Below are 18811 nucleotides of genomic sequence, written 5' to 3'. Positions count from 1 at the left end.
AACCGCCTTTATCTTTTAATCTCCTCTGCTTTGTAAATCAGGTTTTGTGCCTATTAATTTCTGGGCAGGTGCGTTAATTAAGGTTTGGGTGTGAAGATTAATGACAAAGCCATGTCACGCTCCTTTCTCCTGGCAGTTGGCCAGATTCAGCCTGCTCTTGACAATGGGCTAAGATGCTCTCACAGCAACCAGGAGAATTTCCTCATCATTTTGGTCCTTTGTTCTCTTCTCCCCAAAGCCTCTGTGGAGTTACACACTGATAATTAAGGCTTAGGCAAATGACAGTCACCTCAGTTACTGGCCAGCCATAATAAGTTGTTTGAACAAGAACACCGCAGCAGAAATTTCAAGTGGAGGAACATCTCAGAAGGGACTTGGCAGAGCTAAAACTCACCCCTCAAAAGGGGTTTACCTTCTGCATATTTGTAATAAAATCAGGGCCACTGGGAAACACTCTTCCAGGCTGTGATTTCCATGGTCACCTCAAAGGCCAGGATGCATCCTGTCATCCTCTGCTTCTATGGAAGTGGGCAGCCACCCTGTGTAATGTTGGTAGTGACTTCCCAGCTTCTCCTCTGAGGCCCAGGACTGGCTGCTGCTGGTGGCCATGCACTGGCAAAACACTTCAACTCACACAGCCTCAGCACCTCAGGTTTGGCCTGGGGGCTTTTCCAGTCCTTTTCATTGCATCCAAGTAAAGAAACACCAACAGCTTTTGTAAATAGCTTTTATAAATCCTGGTGTCTGAGCACAGAGCTTGAATGGTAAGCCTGAATTATTTATTTGGCTCCTTAAACAAACACCCAGGTGGGTTTTTAACAACAATCTTTGTGTCAGGGAGAGATATAGGAAAAATTGTAAGAACAAATCGTCCTGAGGCAGATTTGTGGCAGGGTGTTGGCCTGGTGCCCTCTCCACTCCCTGCTGCTGAATGCTAGCTGCTCTCTTTGTCTGGACACTTCCCTCAAGGAGCATCTCTGTGGAATCCTCATTTAATGGTCCCTGTAACACCAACCACACTGTTTCTGTCACATGTAGTGTGATATGGGATGTCTCTTCACTAACTCATTGCTTTGGTCTAATTTATTTTAAAGCTTTTCTTGGCTTGGAGCTGTGTGTCTGTGGGGATCTAGTGTGTGGAGGGGTAATGTTATCTTTTAGGGTTTCACAACTTGGCAGGAGAAAGGGGCACTCCCAGCTTGTTTCCTCACCAGGGGATTTTTAATACTGCCTAAACCTACATACACTGCTCAGTGCTGAGCCTGTTGTGAAAGAGAGGAAGTTTTGCACATCTGGCAGTGTCTGTCTTGGCAACTGCCACAACATCAACCTGCTGCTTAGTGGTGTGGGACACATGGCACATCTGGCCACCACGTTGCACCCTTCAGCATCCCTGGGGCTTGTCCATCATGGTCTTGAAAAATTGTCCCTCCTGGCACAAAACCCATTACCTGAATTACTGATGCTGTAGGACTGGATGTGAGAGCAGGTGAGAGCAGATGGGATCACATTGGCACCACTGAGCCCATTGGGTGCCTCTTCCCCTGCAGCTGCTGTGGCACTGGCCCTTGCCTGTGCCATGGCTTCTTCTGCCCTCTCTGCAGCCCATCTCAAAAATCGTGATTCTGCCTCTGCACAGATCCATGGGCCCTCACACCCAGCTGTAGTAGGCAGCTGTCTCTCTTCGGGGTGCAGAGGGGTACGTGGGTGGCTGTCCTTCTCCTGCCCAGCCATTTCCTGTGGGGAGGGCAGGTGGGTGGAGGTGCAGTGGCGGCTTGCATCTGTGCCAGCTCTTCAGGGCCATGTTCATGGTACCCTGGTCAGTAATGCCCAAGAGCTTCTCAGCAGCTTCCCCTGCATCAGCAGGGGCTTTCCTGGGCAGGTGGCAGCGAGCAGCCACCAGGTCCGTGCTCATGCCCTCAAAGAACTGCTGGATGCAGACCTTGGCAAAGCTCCTGGCATGCTCTGCACACGTCTCATCGAACAGCCTGCGCTCAATGTCGATGTAGTGGGACCAGTACCTGCTCTTCAGGAAGGCAGCCTGGCTGAAGCAAGGCCGAAGCGATCTGACCAAGAAAGCCAGAGTGGTCATCAGCAGCACAGAGCACCAGCCCAGAGCCTGCAGGGATCAAGGGGAACCAGAGCAGTCACAGGCAGGCAGAACACATGCCTAGCAGAACCAACCAGCAGAACCTCCCTGGTTTTCAAACTAGCCTGACTCCACTTTGAGCTGTTTGACATTTGACTGTGTTTGCGCTGCAAAAGTGGACGAGCCTATGAAGAATTTACACTGAAATTTTGTTCAGTGCATCCACATAGGCAACACCTCTTACTTGTGGAACTTCAGCAGGCACTGACCATAAATAACACCAGGACTGAATCCTATGCCCAGCCCTTGGTCCTGCCTCCGATATTTTGGTGCCTCACCTAGGTCTAGGGTAGTCTGTGTCCTCTGACTTGTAGTATTGTCCCAGATACTCCCTGGTTTATGCAGCTGTCTAACTCTTTCCAAGCTGTTGAATTTAGTAACATGTACTGTGAGTGAATGGCAGTGAAAGCTCCCCTGTTAATGGGGTCTGACAGGAAGGGTGACATAAGGGCAGAGCCAGGACCAGTCTGTCTTGTTCACCATCAGTCTTAGCTCAAGCTGCCTTCAGGCTGTACTGCCAGAGCTCATGAGGTTCAACACTCCTGGAAATGCAGCCCCCTAAAAGAGCACCTAGGGGGAGATTCTGTGTGAGACCTCTTGTTTTTCAGCTCCCAGTGCTTTCCATTTGGGGTCTGCTTTGTGTCTTTGGAGAAATCCCTGTGGCTCCATTTCTCTAAAAGGGGATAATAATTCCTATCTGCCCTAAGGAGGTCAGGCAGAAGGGCTGCTTATGAATGGGAGTGCATGAGTGACAGGTATTTCAGACTATCCTGTCTCCAGCATGGCCAGGAGCAGAGGGCTTGAGAGGAATTAAGTACAGGACAAGTGGTTAGTGGCATCTTCATTTGTGGTTCCCTGGGATGGTTAATAAACACACACTGACTGTTCCCATGCAGCGGCAGAAACAAGTGGTGTAGATGCTTATCGGCCCGTTGCTTGCACACGTTGTAATAAGAAGCAAGAGCAACTGATGGGTTATTGGAGGGGGTGAAAACCTACCAGCCACTGATCCATCTCAGCCCCTGTTCTGAATAAATACATGCAAACAGTTTGGCTGCCCAGGCAAGAGAGGGGGCCAGTTATCAGGATGACCTACAGCTACAGCCTCTGCACCACACTGGAGGCATGACTCCACAGAGCTGGGTCTGAACACCTTGTACCCCTGTGCAATCACCAGTCCCTCCTGCTGCAGCTTGATTGCAACAAGGAGATTCTGAAAGGGAAGAGCTAAGGCTGGCAGTGCCTAACCCCAAGCCACCAGTGAGAGCACAGCCATGGTGCCTCTTACCTGTGAGATACAGCGCAGGTACCTGACCGCCACTTCATTGGCAATGAGCTGCTGCCCATTGTAGATGTCCTTGCAGGGGATTCGGGCGAGGACCCGCTGTATCTCCCCCTGGGAGAGGCGGGGGTGGCTGGCATTGCCCAGGCTCTCCACGGGCACTGAGGTGCAGAAGGCACAGGTGATGCACTTGCCATCCAGCAGAGTCACCGACACCCAGACCGCGGGGGCGATCATGGCCCGCTGTGCCATGGAGCAGAACATGTAGCGCAGCACAGCCGGGTCCTTCCCCCGCTGGCCCTGTGGCCGCCTCCACTCCTCTGCCAGCATGGAGATGTTGTTGTTCAGCACAAAACCCAGCAGGAATAAGATGAAGGGGGGCACCAGGAGGATGCCCAGCCCATAGGCCAGGTTGTAGTGTGGCAGGCAGGGGCAGTTGAAATCAAAGGCTGAGTACATCTGGGTGCTGGCAAGGGCCATGATCCCACAGATGCCGTTCATGAAGGACTCCTGGTTGGACTGGAAGAACTGGAAGATCATCCGAAACTTGTCCATCTTCACTTGATTCCTTCCCCCACCAGGGTCCAAGCTGTGGCCTCAGTTTATTTCATTCTTTCAGATTTCCTCTTCAAAGATGGCATCATCAAGTTTCTGTGCAGTTCATTGTTTCATTCATGCACTCTTACAACCCTACTATTTAAAGCAGAAAATTAAATAATTTTTTTCTGCTGATTTTACTGCCTACAAAAGTTTAGAGCTTGCTTCCTCCTGCTCTTTTTGGATCTGGGACGTGGATTGTTTCTGGTTTACAAAACCTGATTTCATTCTTCTCCACATCCCCATTTCTGCAGTCTCCCAGCCACCAGTCCTCTTTGCCGGAGGGTGCAGCTGTTACCATGGCTGTGTCCTCCCCAGAGCACTTTGTGTCCTGGGCAGAGTTGGCTGATTGGCCTCTGTGAACCTGTTTGCAAATGCAGGGGATGGGTGCTCCTCCCAGGACTGAATAGGACACCCCACCTTTGCAGTGCTGGCACACATGGAAAAACTGGATTCCAGAGCTTCCCCCTTCCCTCCGTGTGTCTGCCCTGTCTCAGCAGCATCTGAGGCAAGCACCTTGGAGGTCTGCCAACCCCTACTTCTGTACCTGCTTCACTGGGAAATACCTCTTCTTTTTTATTCTGCAGAGGGAAGGGAAAAGAAAAGGGAAAGCAGAGGAAGGAGAGGTAACAATTAGGCCAGACTTGGCTTCTACAGCATCAGTCTAAAAGAAGTGGATGGTGTTGATGGTGTGCTCCTGCATCTCGGTTCCCGGTTCACAAAGCACTCCGTGCACTCGGTTGCTCCCCCAAGCTGGTCAAAAGATGGGGGATTACTGGGACTACAAGTGTCTGTAAAACAGAGGTGGTGGCAATGGCTCAGTCACTCCTGTCCAGGCAACCACCTGAGCTGTTGATGTGAGCCTCAAGGTACATCAGACTGGGCACCAGTGTGACTGCAGTGGTGGCTGGGGGACATCACCAAGGGAAGCTGTACATAGGTGGGTGGCACAAGGAAGAGACAAGGAGAGGTACTTTCCCCCAAGCTTTTGCAGTGTGTGAGTACAGAGGTAGGAAGCCAGACCAGGTGTTTTGACCATTTGTCAGCGCTGCAGGTTCTGAGTCTGCCCCGCACCAGTCCCAGGGCTCAGCTGATTATGCTGAGTTCACCCTGAGATGCCACCGCAGAGGTGAGCACAGAACGCGTGGGTAATACCTGAGCAGCCTTAGCTCTGCTTGCTGTGGAGAGGTTAATTGCATGATCTCATCAAATGGGAAGAGATTTTGCTGCATGAATATAGATGAGGCCTATTGTATTGCCAGCTAAGAGCTCAGACGGGCTTCTCTATTCACCTGACAAGTGGCTTTTTGAAGGGCAGTTCACATCAAAGCCTGCGTGAATCAGCCCTGTAAAAAGCTGAGAGCGTTTTGATCTCCAGGAAAAACCTGCCTTTTATTAAACAGGAATGAAGGGCCTGAGCCTGCTAGGTGTACAGCTCTCACTAAAGTCAACAATAGATTAGTGGGAATCAAAAAAGAGCCCATAGAAGACAATGCCTGGGTCTTTATTTCCATGTTACTTTCCATGTTAGGAAGGACTTTGTTTTCATGAGCTTCCCAACAGAAAGTTTGCTCTAACTGATTTGCAAGGGAAGGCAGAGCTGATGATTCCCCCAAATCCCAACTTATTTCTGCTCTGGAAACCCTGTCCTGAGAGAGATAATACATGCCCTAGTCCCTCCCAGGGACTCAGTCCTGCACCTGCACACCAAGACAGGCTCCAAGGTGTGGAGTTGAGGGGGGCTTTCCATGTCCCAGTTCAGTCTAGGATTTAGAAAGGAGAGATGTGAAAGCAGCAACAATTCCCATCAGGAGAGTTTAGGAAGTGACTGGGGAAGTTGTCTGTGCAGTTGGCTCTGCTGTTTCACAGGCTCTTGGCAGGTGGTCCCTTAGGAGGATCCCTTGGAAGATCCCTAAGGATGCTGGACATATCTGCAGGTCAGGCATCACAACAGCCCTGAGAGACAGAGAGCTGCTAAAGTTTTGAATGACTCTCTCTGCCCCAACTTCCACAGGAGGGTACACAGAGCTGGTGGGAAGAGACCTCTGGAGATTTTTTGGGTCCACTCACCGCTCCCCACACAAAGCACATTCAGGCTCATATATAATCAGGATCTGAATATTTCCATACATGGAGGTGCCATAGACTTTCTGGGCAAGCCTTTCCATCACCCTCAAAATCAATATTTTCTTCTGTTTAATGGAATTTCTTGCATTTTGCCTCTCGTCCTGTCATGAGGTGCCAGATGGCACTTTCCACAAGGGAGAGGAGTTCTTGGGCTTTAGAGGAAACACAGCAGGAGACTCAGGGAGGCTGGGAGGAATGAGCACCCATGGCCCCAGCCAACTGAGCTACTCCATGACCTGACCAGACTCTCCCAGCAGCACGTGAACCTTTGTAGACCTTCAAAATCGATGGCAGCACCCTTAAATCCTCCTGTTTTCTCCCTAATGATAGAGATAACAAATCTGTTCCTCTTTCCCTTTTTTGCATTTCATATTTTGTGGCCACACTGGGATGACTTAAAACCTGAGAACATGAAAAGCAGCATGCAAATGGAGCTGCAGGCCTCAGCTCTGAGCGTTTTAGGGAAATACCCAATTTGACTAGTATGGAATGGTGAGTCCAAACTGAGCTGCAGCCTCAGATTTGTGATGTCGTGTCTGATAAAATAAACCAGAGACATGATGCTGATTTCAAGTAAGAGCTCAGAAGCTCCCTGGATCTAAAGGGCTCCTGAGGAGAAGACCCCTGTGTTTTTCCCTACCAGCATGGGCCACAGCTGGCTCTATTGCATTTTCCTAGCATATCCAAGAGAGCTCAGGGATTCATCCAGATCTGATTTTGCTATGCAAATGAGAAAAGCTCTGCAGCCCATCCCTCTGCACCCTGCAGCTCCTGACTGGGCCTCAGTTGGCCAAGGAGTGCAGCTGCCCATGGCTGGGCTATGGAGTTATTTTGCCTCTCAGTGTTTTACCCAGTACATCCTCATTCTCTGGTTTGTGCATACAAGCATCCTGGGGAGGAGGTGACCCACCTGCCAGCAGCTTGACAAGTCAGTTTGGGGGATTAATATGCATTTTCATTTTGATCCCTCATTTTGGATTTAGTCCCAATGTGGTGGCAGGTTTTTCTGCCCCTTTCCCAGATGCTTCTTTCCTCCTGGAAGACCTGCTTGCCCCACCTATCCATACATGCCCAATGAGACACTTGTTTTTCACCACCACCTCCTTCCAACCCCTCCACGTGGCATCTCTCCCTCCAAGAGACAATGTGGGCATCAGTGTGAGGTTCAGCCTGGAGGAATAGATATGTCTGTTCTGGGTTAGTTTGCAGCAAAGACTTTAATGTGTCCAGGCAGCAACGCTGGACAGAAGTACCAGTCAAACTGGCACCATGTACAATGGAGGCTGGAAAAGGCAGGTGAGAAAGCAATTATCGTTAAAGGCTCAGAGATAAGGTTACATTCAAACAACTTTGAAAATGTGGATGAAAATACCCAAATAGGTGCAGCATGGATGATCCTCTGGATAGGTCAGTTTGTACTCAAATCCAACAGGATGTGTTTAAAGTCTATGTTCAGACTTCTCAGGCAGTCAGTGTGTCCTTTCCATGGCTTAGCACCAGTGCTTACAGCAGCTATCTAAACCCTAGCATAGCCCTGTGGTTGTGTTTTGTGAAGCCTCCATCTCCTGTTCCTTCTGCAAATCCAACCCAATCCAATCCTTATTTGGAGGTGTCTTCAATTAAAGTTAAGCTGCTCCATGAATTTCAGTGTGTTGCCATATTTCGTTTTTAAAATGCATGGAAGTATTGATGGGTTGTTAGAGGAAGGCAGAACAGTTTGGCAGCTGGGCTGGGGGCAGCCAGAGCTCTCAGCAGATGGGAAGACACAGGAGGTGGTTTTGCCTTTTTGGAGTAAATATACTGGTGTGGTACTAAGAGAGTTGCCAATTAAGTAATTTCTGTGTCAGCTCTGATAACCCTTTGAACCAGGTTTCAGTGGAATGGGCAGGAGCTCCTCACACCTCTGTGTGTGTATGGTTTGTGTATGCAGCCAGATGTTGCTGCCGTGGTTAAATCCTTCCTCAAGCCTGAACACTTCTATCACAGCTGTAAGAAACTGCAAACTCTTTGATAGGACAAAAAATGCCCCACAGAGCCCTTGGCTGAGAAATGTCATTAACAGTGACTGTATCTGGAACCTTGGAAAAAACTGACTCTGGAGGTTTTACTAGGCATGCCCTGGAGTGGAACCTTTGGGGTTGGAGTTTTGGAGGAAGGCATGAGCACTCTGCCATCTGCCCACTGGTGCTTGCCTTGTGCAGAGGTTTGGCAAGGACAAACTTTCTGTGTCTGCAGGACAAAGCCCCCTTTACACACTGGTGTGCAGGGGGCATTTGGAGCGGGTGCTGGTGTTGTCTGCCCAGGGCAGAAGGGATCTCTCTCGCACCAGGGGATGCCTCTGGTGTGCCTGGCTGACATCCAGGGGAGGTTTCTCACAGTACCACGTTTTCAGAAGTTTGTTCACCTGGTCCTGATCTGTGATGCCCCGGAGAAGATCTTCCTCTCCTTCAGCCTGCTCCCCCTCCCTTGGCAAGCTGAAGCTGTGCAGTTTGATCTCTTGCCGCATGCTTTCAAAGAAGTGGAGGATGCATTTGTGAGCAAAGAGCCGGCTGTGCTCACAGCAGGCTTCCTCAAAAATCTTTTGCTCGATGTCAATGTAGTTGCTCCAGTGACGTGCCTGCAGGAGGGTGGCCTGATTGAAGCAAGGTCTGAGCCAGCGGGCAAGGAAAGCTGCTATGATAAGGATCAACAAAATGCTCCAGCCAAGTGCCTGTGTGAGAAGAAAGAAGCAGAGAAATAGGAGCAAGACAGACACAAGGATAGGCACAAGCTCTTTGCCTGTATCAGTGAGACAGGGAGTTTGTGTGGCTGGAGGGGAAATGTGATGTATCTGGACTCCTTTGATCTGTCCCTGTAGTCCAGCACCTCATACTGCATCCGGAGGGTTGGTGTAATTTCCTCCCAGAGAATATGGGCTATTTATCTGTGCATGAATCATTCAGTAAGGATAACTGATTGCAAAATTGCCTGGAGCAAACAGGCATTTGGTATGAGCATAGGAGTGCCCCAGGGAAAGGGGACTTTAGTGCTCTCCTTTGGCATTTCCTTATCTCCAGTGATCTTCATCTGCCACCTACACTAACTGCAGGGCCCAGGAGTCCCCAGAGCAGCGTGAGGACAGCCCAGACTATGGGCAGCTCCCTTTGATAGGAAGGAAGGGCTTGTTTTCAGTGACCTGCCACCAGTCCTGATGCCTGACCAGGCACTTCTATACCAAGACCTGAGGCCAGTCAGGGCTCCACTCCCCTTGTGCCCTGTTCTATCGCTGCTGAGCAAGCTGTTTTCATCTTGCACTGTCCTTAAAGCTTGCACTGTCCTTAAAACAGTGGGTCCTGTCTGCAGGATTAGCAGTTAGAAAGATCTTTTGACACTGAACAGAGCTTTAGGAGACACATATTTTATTATCTGGGTTTAGAAGCTGCTGGTTCTTTTATTAAACCATTCATCATTTATTTCCTTTTCCCAACGTGACTCAAGATTATCACTTAGGATAGCAACATTTGGAGGCAGAAAGAAGCACAGGGCAGCCTTTCTCCCAGCCTGACCACAATGAAGTGATGGCAAGAGCAGGAGCTGCCATGTGCCTGGTCACCTCACCAACATGAGAGGCTCTGCCAGCAGTGACCCACCTGGGACCAGCAGCGCAGGTACCTGGACACTGCCTTGCGGGACGTGCTGTTGCTCGTGAGCTCCTCATCCTTGCAGGGCACCTTGGCCAGCAGCTGCTGTGCCTGCACTGTGCTCACATTGGCAAAGCCCACAAACTTCTCTGGATCCATGGAGCCACTGAAAGCACAGATCAGGCATTTGCCATCCAGGAGGGTGACTATGATCCAGATGACAGGGGCCACCATGGCTCGCTGCATGATGGAGGAGCACATGTACCTGGAGTAGAGGAGAGAGAAGTGAGTGGGTTAATGCTGGGAGCTTTCTCCTCATCCAGAGCCCAAAGGGAGTCAGGCTGTCCTGTGCCAAGCAGTTTTTCCAGACCCAGGGAACTGACTCCCAGGGCTGCCCTCAGCATTGCTCCAGCTGATGCTTCTGCTTTGGGATGTCTTTGTTGGTTCTGCCTCTCAGTGAAACCTGCACTAACACATGGCAGTGCTCTGTGCACAGTCCCCTCATCATGTGCTTGCTTGACTGTATCCTTGTATCTCCCATGCACAGGTCTTTGTCAGCTCTCCCTTGTCTTCCACATTCACACGTCCTTTTCTCATCAGTTTCAATCTGGAAAATCCCCTTTTTGCTGCACTCATTTTTGCCCCTCTCTGAGCTAAACTGTGTACTGCACGAAGCTTTGCATGTAACAGATGGAATAAGATTGTCCTCACCCTTCCACCAGTACAAATTAGAAAAAAATCAGGTGAAGGGAGGGAGATCATGAGGCTCTTAATGAAGAATGACTGTGATGAAAATGCCAAACCTTCTGCATATTTAAAAGCAAATGTCTCATCTTTTTGCACATAGGAGACACCCTGTGAATGCATGACAAGGCAGCAGTAATGCAGTTTCCCAGGGTGGCAGCATAAGCCAACGTGTTGAGGCACTCCTGCTCTCCTTAGCTGGGATGGAATGAGACTGCCTCAATTTCTGCTGCACGTGAATGCATTTACCATACCCCTACCCCTCCAGGGTCATAGGAACAGGTCTCAGGAGATGAGCTTACAAGAAAATTAATCTATCAAGAGGACCAAAGCTATGGAGAAAGACAGATAAACAGGAGGTGAGAAGAGGAATGTCATTGCTACTGCAAACCCCACCTGATGACAGCAAGGTCCTTCTTCCTGCGCCCCGATGGTCGCCTCCACTCCTCCAGCATCACCAGGGACTGTCTGTTGAGGATGAGGCCACACAGGAAGAGGATGATGGGGGGTACGAACATGATCCCCAAGCCATAGGCCATGTTGTACTGGGGCAGGCAGGGGCAGCTGAAGTCAAAGCTGGTGTACATCTTTACACTTGCCAGGGCCAACAGCCCACAGATCCCGTTCATGACAGACTCTGAGTTGGATTGGAAGTACTGGAAGATCATCCGGAAACGATCCATCGTGTTCTTCTGGCCAGTGCTCCTCTGGGGAAATCCTGCTGCTGCCACAGGGCAGGGGACACAGCTCAGCCCACAGTGAGCAGGAGGATGAGGATGGAAGAGAGCTGCTGTGGTAGAGGGAACCCTGTGCTGGGGCTTCCCCACTGGTACACGGCCCTCGCAGGTCTGGCTCTCACCCAGTACTTGTCTTCAGGGCAGTTGGTAGATTTTCTAGGTGAGCTGATGAATACAGCCTCCAGCAGACTTATTTGCTACCTTGTTTTTCATTTTTAGGGCTGTACCACACAGCAAGCAGTGACGGCCTATAACAGCGCCTGGTCCCTCCCTCCAGGGGATGGTAACTATGGAGAGCCATTGGTGGATGCCTGCGAGCTGCTTTCTCTGCTGACCGAAGCCTGTTGAGTGATCCACTGCCCAGGAGAAACCAGGTAAACCAAATGAGCTCAGCTACGTTTCTGCTGCTGCCCCACTTTTCTTTGTGTGTCCCCAGCCCTGTGTGGGGTGGGGGGAAGGCAGGGAGCACACACCTGGCTCTGAGTGCACTGCATGGCTGCAAGCTCAGATTTCCCTATGAAAATAGGCTGAAAGGACCAGCCCCCAGTCATGAGGACATTAGAATCCATAGCTTTCAAAGCCTGGAACAGCACCTGGGGGCAAAGGCTGCTCTTGGCTATGCATCCTATATATACTGGGATATCTGTATCATACTACATCTGTGTTCAAGGCTCTTGCACTGGGGCACTTCTGGCTACTCATCAGAGGGCACAATGCAATCACAGCAGCTGGTTCTTTTCTCCCATGGGACTGGGTTATCATCATCATCTTTTTGTCTCAGAAATTCATTTTACAGACAAATACAGCTCAAAAGTTCTGACATATTGAACATAATTTTCCTCTCCCCATCTTTCCTCTGAAAACACTTTCAGATTTCTTCTCAGCTCAGGTTTCCAAACGCATTCAGGAAAGGGGGAATGAAATAAGGGTGTTACTTTTAACTATTTTGTTCAGAAAGAGAGGAATTATCTCCACTGAAGTACACTATCTGCCAGCACTGGGGTTTAATGCCCATGGGTTTCTCTCACTGCAGGACTGGTTGCCTTGATGGGATCGTGTTGAAAGGGAACAACAGGGAGGAGGTACCTGTAGTTGTACACAGGCACATTCAGATGAATCACAGATGAATGTCATCTCCTCCAATCTGAACAGCAACTCGCACAGTTACTTTAATGAAATACATTTGCTCCAACCATAATAGTTGTGCTCTCCTTTACCTGTGAGTGAATTGCCTGTTAATGTTCATCCATCAGCAATAAAACCCCCTGGCTAATAAGCTCAGGTTTCCATTTTGTCATTATAGGACATCAGGACCCCTCCACATTGCTATAGGGCATCATGACCCCTGGCTGAACTCCATAGCTGATTTTTAGCCAGGGTGCAGCCGATCTTGGTTCTCAACTGCTTCGATACTCAGTGGATTTCTCATTTAAAGGCTTACATTTATGTGCTGACTCGGCTTGAGAAAGTGCTGTGCACTCTCTGTAGAACAATTACTTCAGAAAAATCATTCTGCCCTTCCAGCTCTCCTGGGCAAAAACATAGTAAAGGCTAAACTGTTCCTTACAGCTCAGGAAAATAAGACGTAAAAAGAGTAGGAAGCATCCTCCGGACAGGACAATCTACAAGGGAATTTTTTTCTCCTGAGGTCTCCTGACCTGGATATTGGAGGTCTGTAAAGGATGCCTCAGGGTAACCACTGTGCTCTCTTGTGATTGGGATCTCACCAGTTACTCAGAGTTGAGACATGGAGTTGTTGAACTGTACAAGAAAGGGAATATTCCTTAACTTGCAGAGAAAGTCATTCAGAGCTTCCTGGGGAAAGAGAGAAAGGACTGTTGAGGTAAATAAATTGCTAGAGATGGACAAGGGTTCAAAATATTTCTCAAATCAATGTCTATCACATTTGATTACTCAGTTCTTAGGGAAAAACGAAGTGGAAACAAGGATTAAAGTAATCTGTCTCCTCTCCTCCAGCGAGTGGGCCAGCCCCATGTCCCCAGCAGTAGTCACCCTGCTGAGCCTGCTGTGAGGCTGCCTGCAGCCCTCTAGGGCACCATCCTCAGGCTCTCCTTGACAGCAAATCTCCAAAACCATGCTGGGAGCTGCTGTTTCTCAGTGCATCTTTTGGAGGGCCATGTTAAACAATCCTGTGCTTTTGCCTAGCACTGCACAACACAGTGCAAAGGAGGGGGCCTCCCTTCCCTGCCCCTTTGTGGGAGTAAATACCAGCTGTAGGCTTTTTGCCTCACTGAGGGAGAGGGTGGTGGGAATAGGTATGAGAAGTCCCTCTGGCTTTGGGGACAAGGATGATTTAATCACCAAAATTTGAATTGGTTATTTAAAGTAGGGTAAGTTCAGCAGAAAGGTGTGTTTGGTTTTGTGCCTGAGCCTGTGATCCCAGAGCAGCACTGATGCTGTGCATGTGTGGCTTCTGGGGGTGTGCATACCCAGATCAAGTCCTTATCCATGTGTTTTGGTGGGGAGCAGAGGCCAGCAGTGCAGGTCTCCCTCCAGTCTCCCTTTCCTCTGCTGGGACTGGACCATCTTTCCCACAGGAAATCCAGTGTCCAGGAGCAGACATTTCACCCATCCCGAAGCTTGCTCTGCAGGAAACTGGCCTGTGCCAAGAGCACTTTTCCCAGCAGTAGGAAGGACCCACAGGGCTCCTGCAGGAGCACGCCTGACCTGTGGCAAGGGAGGTGATGGGTTACTTCACTGGGAGCCATTTGCAATTGTTTATAGCTGACAAATTATTTAATTACATGGACTGATTTTTTTTTTCTGTCCTGAATGTGTCCCTCAGGCAAAATATATTTGGAAAACTCTTACATGGGTTGGCCAACTGTTCTTAAGATGATGTAAAGGCATAAAAAAAGCACACACACACATGCACATACACAGAAAAAGCACACAAAAAGAAAAATATGACTTCTTGTCCCTTGTTAAAAATGTGGGGTTGTACAATTGATCTGAAAATGCACAGCAACTCTGGCACCCACCTAGAGTCACTGTCCTGCTCTGACTGGGTGCTGCAGTCAGGGTACCCCCTGAGCACCACAGGTCACTGAGTTATCATCCTGCTCATTTTTGTGCCTCTGCTGCTGGCTCACAAATCAGGATGCAGAACTGGCCCAGCATATTCACAGACTGCAGGACATGGCTATGCAATGAGTTTAGTTCTGAATGTGTCTTTTGTCCCACTGTCTTGACTCATTAATTGCCACACGGGGATGCTACCTCCACAGGGTGTTTGGTTAAAACAAGCACTGTATGGCCACAAGGAGCAGGTACCAAGCAGTGTGTTCCTTGCCTCAGATTCCCTTTAAGGAGTTAAGAGTGGATCCACATGAACTCTTTTTCTGGGTACTGGGAGGGTGAGTAAGTCACTGGTGAAATGTCACATCCCTGTGATGTGGGAGCATCCATGCTTTCCCAGGTCAATGTGGAAGGACTGCAGTCCAGTCTCTGTTTTGGGCACCTCTCAGCTGGTGAACTGGAAAACTTCTTCCTCCGGCTCTGTTTGTTCAGAGGACAAGGGTTTGTGCTATTTCGGGCTTAGAGGAAAGTTGTCACCTTGTGTTTGAGTGAAGGCCATTGTCACTGTAACTGGCCTTTCCCAGCAGCAGTGCCTGCAGAGCAGTTTCCTGTTCCTCTGCAGCTCAGGTGAGTCTCCCTCCTAACCCACAGGGAGACACCCTGAGAGCCTGTGTATACCTGACCAGCAGGTTGAGCTTTATCTTCTGTGGCCTTTTTCAAATACTTTGGAGGTCCAGTCCCCCACTGGTATCTGAGGACAGCAGAGCAACATGATTGCCTTCTTTTTTCTCCAAATCTGGCAGAGGATTTTAGTCCTCACTGCCTGGAAATTGTTCAGCATCTTCAATTTATCACAGCAGTAGTCAGCTTCCATTTAAATTGCCCATGAAGATGGACATAGGCAGTATTTCCTCCTATGCAAACTTCTGATGGCCACTGGCAGCAGTGACAAATTGCACCTTTGTTGGCTCCATGGGGCAGGGACTACCTGAATCTGTGACTCTGTGGGTGTTTTTGCACAGCTGTGTACTCTGTCCAGGCTAAGCAAATAATGAGTAATGACCATTAAATGATTAATGAGATGCTAGCAAAATAGTGGCAGCATTGTAAAATGTAGTTTGTCTTCACTAATGATGTTCTCTGGAGATTAAACACTCCTGTGTTCTGCTTTGTAACTTCATTAAGGCACCAACATGTAGCTGACTGCCTGTGAGGAAATGCATGGCTTAGTTATGTGTTGTTCTTCTTAAGAGCTCTTTATATATTGCTGTCCTGGCCATTAACACTTTGCTTTTTGGCTTACTTAGAAGCCTTATTTCCTGATCTCTGCATTATCCCAATCTTGACCTAATTCACACCATTTCTGACTGTGAGGGATTTTTGTAAGGCCATTTATCTGCTTGGCTTGGAGCTAATGCTGCAGTGACATGATTTGAGATAGAGTCTCTTCTCAGCTAGGAGGGAATTAAGGAATAAAGTGGAGAATTGAGAAAACAGACTGATCTCTAAACATTGCAGCTCAGTAATTTCTCAGATTTTTTTCTGGTTTGCTAATGTTCACATATATGCTGGGGGTTTCTTTTGTTTGTTTTTGTTTGTTTGTCTTTGTTTGTTTTTTGTTTTGTTTTCTCTTCTTTTCAGACACTAAAAATTAAGCTCCAGCCCTGGGGGATCCACAGTTTACAGGATGAAAACCACTGATAACAAACTTTTCTTGAGAGATCAGTTTGTCTTTAGTTTACAGAGATGTTATAGAGACTGTTTAGATGTTTAAAAGGAAATGGGAGTTAAGGGACAAAACCCACCTCAGTGCTATGACTTTGGGCTTCTGCATTTGGATTTAAGGCTGACCCAGTCTTTGTCCAGTGTGACTAGTCTTGGAAGTGGACCACATTCTTCAGTATCTGGATTCATGGCTTTTAAATCAAAATTTCTCTCTGTACTGTGTTATTAATTCACCAAAACCCCTTAGGTAAGTCATATCTGAAAACTGATGTCACAGATCTTTCGTAAAGAATGTTTCTATCTTTCTCTAATTTGTGTGTATAGCTATAGGTAAATTTTGCTCTTTTTTTTCTCTCTCCCTTTTTTTTAAACTGGAAGGATTAAGCATAGCTGACTGTTTCCCAGTCAGGCATAAGCATCCCAGTATCACTGCTGTATCCAGGGTGCAGGGGCTTTAAAACTGGGGAGTGAAAGGAGTCTGCACTCAGAGGGATTAGAGCAGGGGGTAAGGAAGGAGGGGAGCAGAGCAAAGCCTCGAAATGGTGAGGAAACAGCTTTTCTTGGTGCCACAAAAAGCGATGCATGGGTCTGAAGCAGAGTGAGAAGAGCGAACTGGTGTCCTTGTCCTTAGCTTGCAAGGGGACCCGCCACCACAGAGCGGTGCTGCGGCTCCTCCGGCGCTGCCTTCCTGCCTGCCCTGTCCTTCCCCGAGCGCTCGGAGGCACGAGGGAGGCTCGCCAGGAGTGCTGAGCATCCCTGGAAGCGGCGCCGGGCGGAGCAGCACTGCCAGCGCTGCTGTGGTGTGCCCAGGGATGGAGGCAGAGCTCCGATGTGATGCTGGAGCACAGGTGTCGTTCGGGATGCTTGGGCTCATCTCGTGTGTGGACCTCTACTACAAATGTTTATGAGGTTTTAGCTGTCATCAGGCGTTTTCTAGGCTGAAAATGTGCGAGAGCAATGTTGAGCCTTTCTTATGTGCTGCAAATAAACTGCAGAAGTAACTGAGAGAGAAGTAATCTCACTGTCAGGGCAGGGTGGGGGTCAGGATCCACTCCTCTCTACTGAAAACTATAGAATCGTAGAATATTTCCAGTTGGAAGGAGCCCATGAGGATCATTGAATCAAACTCCCTGCTTCTCACAGGGTTACCTAAACCTAAATCAGGTTAAATCTAAGAGCATCATCCTTGAACTCTGTCAGGTTTGGTGCCATGGCCACTTCTCTGAGGAGTATATTGTGACTGACAGCCCTCTTAGTGAAGAACTTTTTCCTAATGTCCACTCTGAACTTCCCTGAGATCTGCCTCTAGATGTATCTGCAAATACAGAGGTACCCATGAAATAGAACTAGTTACTACGGGGATTTTTTCTTTTAGACCTTGAAAAAGATTTGCAAAGGGGAAAAAGAACCACAACATTCAGAATGGAATCCATGAAGCAGGGTTTCCCAAGAAAAGTGAGGTATGCATGAAGACATCATAAGCTAAACACTAAGGTATTTTCTTGTTGCAAGAAAACCCACTCTCTCTCCACAGGTGTTAAAATTCATCTTGTCTCGGTGTTCCTTGGTGCTCAGAGGTGGAAGATTGATTCTTCCAGTGCCTTGTGTCTCATACGAAGTGATGGTTAAAACCCCCTGCCTCTGATAGAAGGAAATTTATCACTATTTAAATTGGTTAGGGCTTGGATTTGGAGTTGTTTTAGGTTTCCTTCAGGCACCAGTGCTAATCTGAACTTGCCTAAGACAGCAAACTCAGCTCATTGTGGCGTTTCTTTGCAAAGCTCCCCAAAACCAGCATTGCTTTCTCATCAGAAGGCAGCAGTCACATCCTCTGACAGCCTCCTTGGCCAACCATCCCATCCCCGGCCACTCCTGATCCGAGCGGACACGGCCCCGCTGTCACCCGGCATGGAGCCCGTGAGGGAAGTGCTGAGCACCTCTGACATCTCTCTACCCCTGCCTGCTGCTGCTTTTCCAAAAGCCTTTTCTTCTAGACAGAAATTTCCCTTCTTTTGTAGACTCCTGTGGAGCAGAGTTGGGGAGCAGCCATCCTGTTAGGTGGTTCATTTGAGAGTGGCGGTAACAGGATTGTTTAGAAAGAGAACATCTTGAAAATCCAAGCAAATATCAATGTTTTGTTTCATAGCTCTTGTTCTTACTTGGTACAACTTGCTCAAGTATCAAGGGTTCAGGTAACAGCTTACATATTATGGAAGTTGTGAGATTTTGTTGCCCACTCAGTGTGTATACACACACACACTGCTGTCTGGCCATTAGTTCCTCTGCAGAGTAATAGGTGACCTCCAGTCCTAAAAATCCATGTTCTGATATAAGACTGTAATTTCATTTTCCTACTAATGCCAGGGCCACCTGACCTAAAACCCACATCCCTGAAGAATTTGGAAACTGGTGCTTCACAGCAGCCAATTCATCTTCCAGCAAAATTAGAGTCCTGTTTCACAAAATTGTCTTGTCATCTAGCTCTTGTCTTTATCTGTGTTTATAACCCACCCGCACATCATTAATCTTCCTGTGTTTATGTATAATATTTGTACGGTTGGGTGTCTCCAGAACACTGTGAACACAAATGCAGTTATCTACAGTTATTCTGGCTTTCTCACAGGAAAATATCCTGACTTAACCTTCTTGAGGGGTGTCTCAGCAGGTGTTCTCTGTGATGGTGAGAGACTTGTGGATGGTCTCTGTGGCAGATTTCACTTATGCTTGACCATGATAAATGGGAAATGAACAAATCCTAGGAATCTTAGGATGTTTAGACTTGAAGATACAG

General features: G+C 48.4%; 2 protein-coding genes across 2 annotated transcripts; both read right to left on the bottom strand.

Moving 5' to 3' along the window:
• Nucleotides 1–1651: 1651 nt before the first annotated feature.
• Nucleotides 1652–3986, bottom strand: CALHM1 (calcium homeostasis modulator 1). Its single transcript, XM_033066821.1, has 2 exons — nt 3438–3986; nt 1652–2119 (listed from the first exon to the last, which is right to left on the bottom strand). The coding sequence occupies exons 1-2, from the start codon at nt 3984–3986 to the stop codon at nt 1652–1654; spliced, it is 1017 nt and encodes a 338-aa protein (XP_032922712.1).
• Nucleotides 3987–8403: 4417 nt separating this feature from the next.
• On the bottom strand, nt 8404–11202 carry CALHM3 (calcium homeostasis modulator 3). The gene is made up of 3 exons (XM_033066026.1): nt 10916–11202; nt 9785–10040; nt 8404–8865 (listed from the first exon to the last, which is right to left on the bottom strand). The coding sequence occupies exons 1-3, from the start codon at nt 11200–11202 to the stop codon at nt 8404–8406; spliced, it is 1005 nt and encodes a 334-aa protein (XP_032921917.1).
• Between the last annotated feature and the right edge of the window lie 7609 nt (nt 11203–18811).

Source organism: Catharus ustulatus, chromosome 8, assembly GCF_009819885.2.
Source record: "Catharus ustulatus isolate bCatUst1 chromosome 8, bCatUst1.pri.v2, whole genome shotgun sequence".
NCBI classification, from domain to species: Eukaryota; Metazoa; Chordata; class Aves; order Passeriformes; family Turdidae; genus Catharus; species Catharus ustulatus.
The sequence above is the reverse complement of the archived record's forward strand: the minus strand, read 5'-3'. Positions and strand labels throughout refer to the sequence as shown.

Excerpts from the sequence above, each read along its gene's own strand:
- CALHM1 (XM_033066821.1), bottom strand. The coding sequence starts at position 3,986 with ATGGACAAGTTTCGGATGATCTTCCAGTTCTTCCAGTCCAACCAGGAG. Across the intron at positions 2,120-3,437 it reads ACCTGCGCTGTATCTCACAG|GCTCTGGGCTGGTGCTCTGT; the intron begins GTAAGAGGCACC and ends TGATCCCTGCAG.
- CALHM3 (XM_033066026.1), bottom strand. The coding sequence starts at position 11,202 with ATGGATCGTTTCCGGATGATCTTCCAGTACTTCCAATCCAACTCAGAG. Across the intron at positions 10,041-10,915 it reads AAGGACCTTGCTGTCATCAG|GTACATGTGCTCCTCCATCA; the intron begins GTGGGGTTTGCA and ends CCTCTACTCCAG. Across the intron at positions 8,866-9,784 it reads ACCTGCGCTGCTGGTCCCAG|GCACTTGGCTGGAGCATTTT; the intron begins GTGGGTCACTGC and ends CTTCTCACACAG.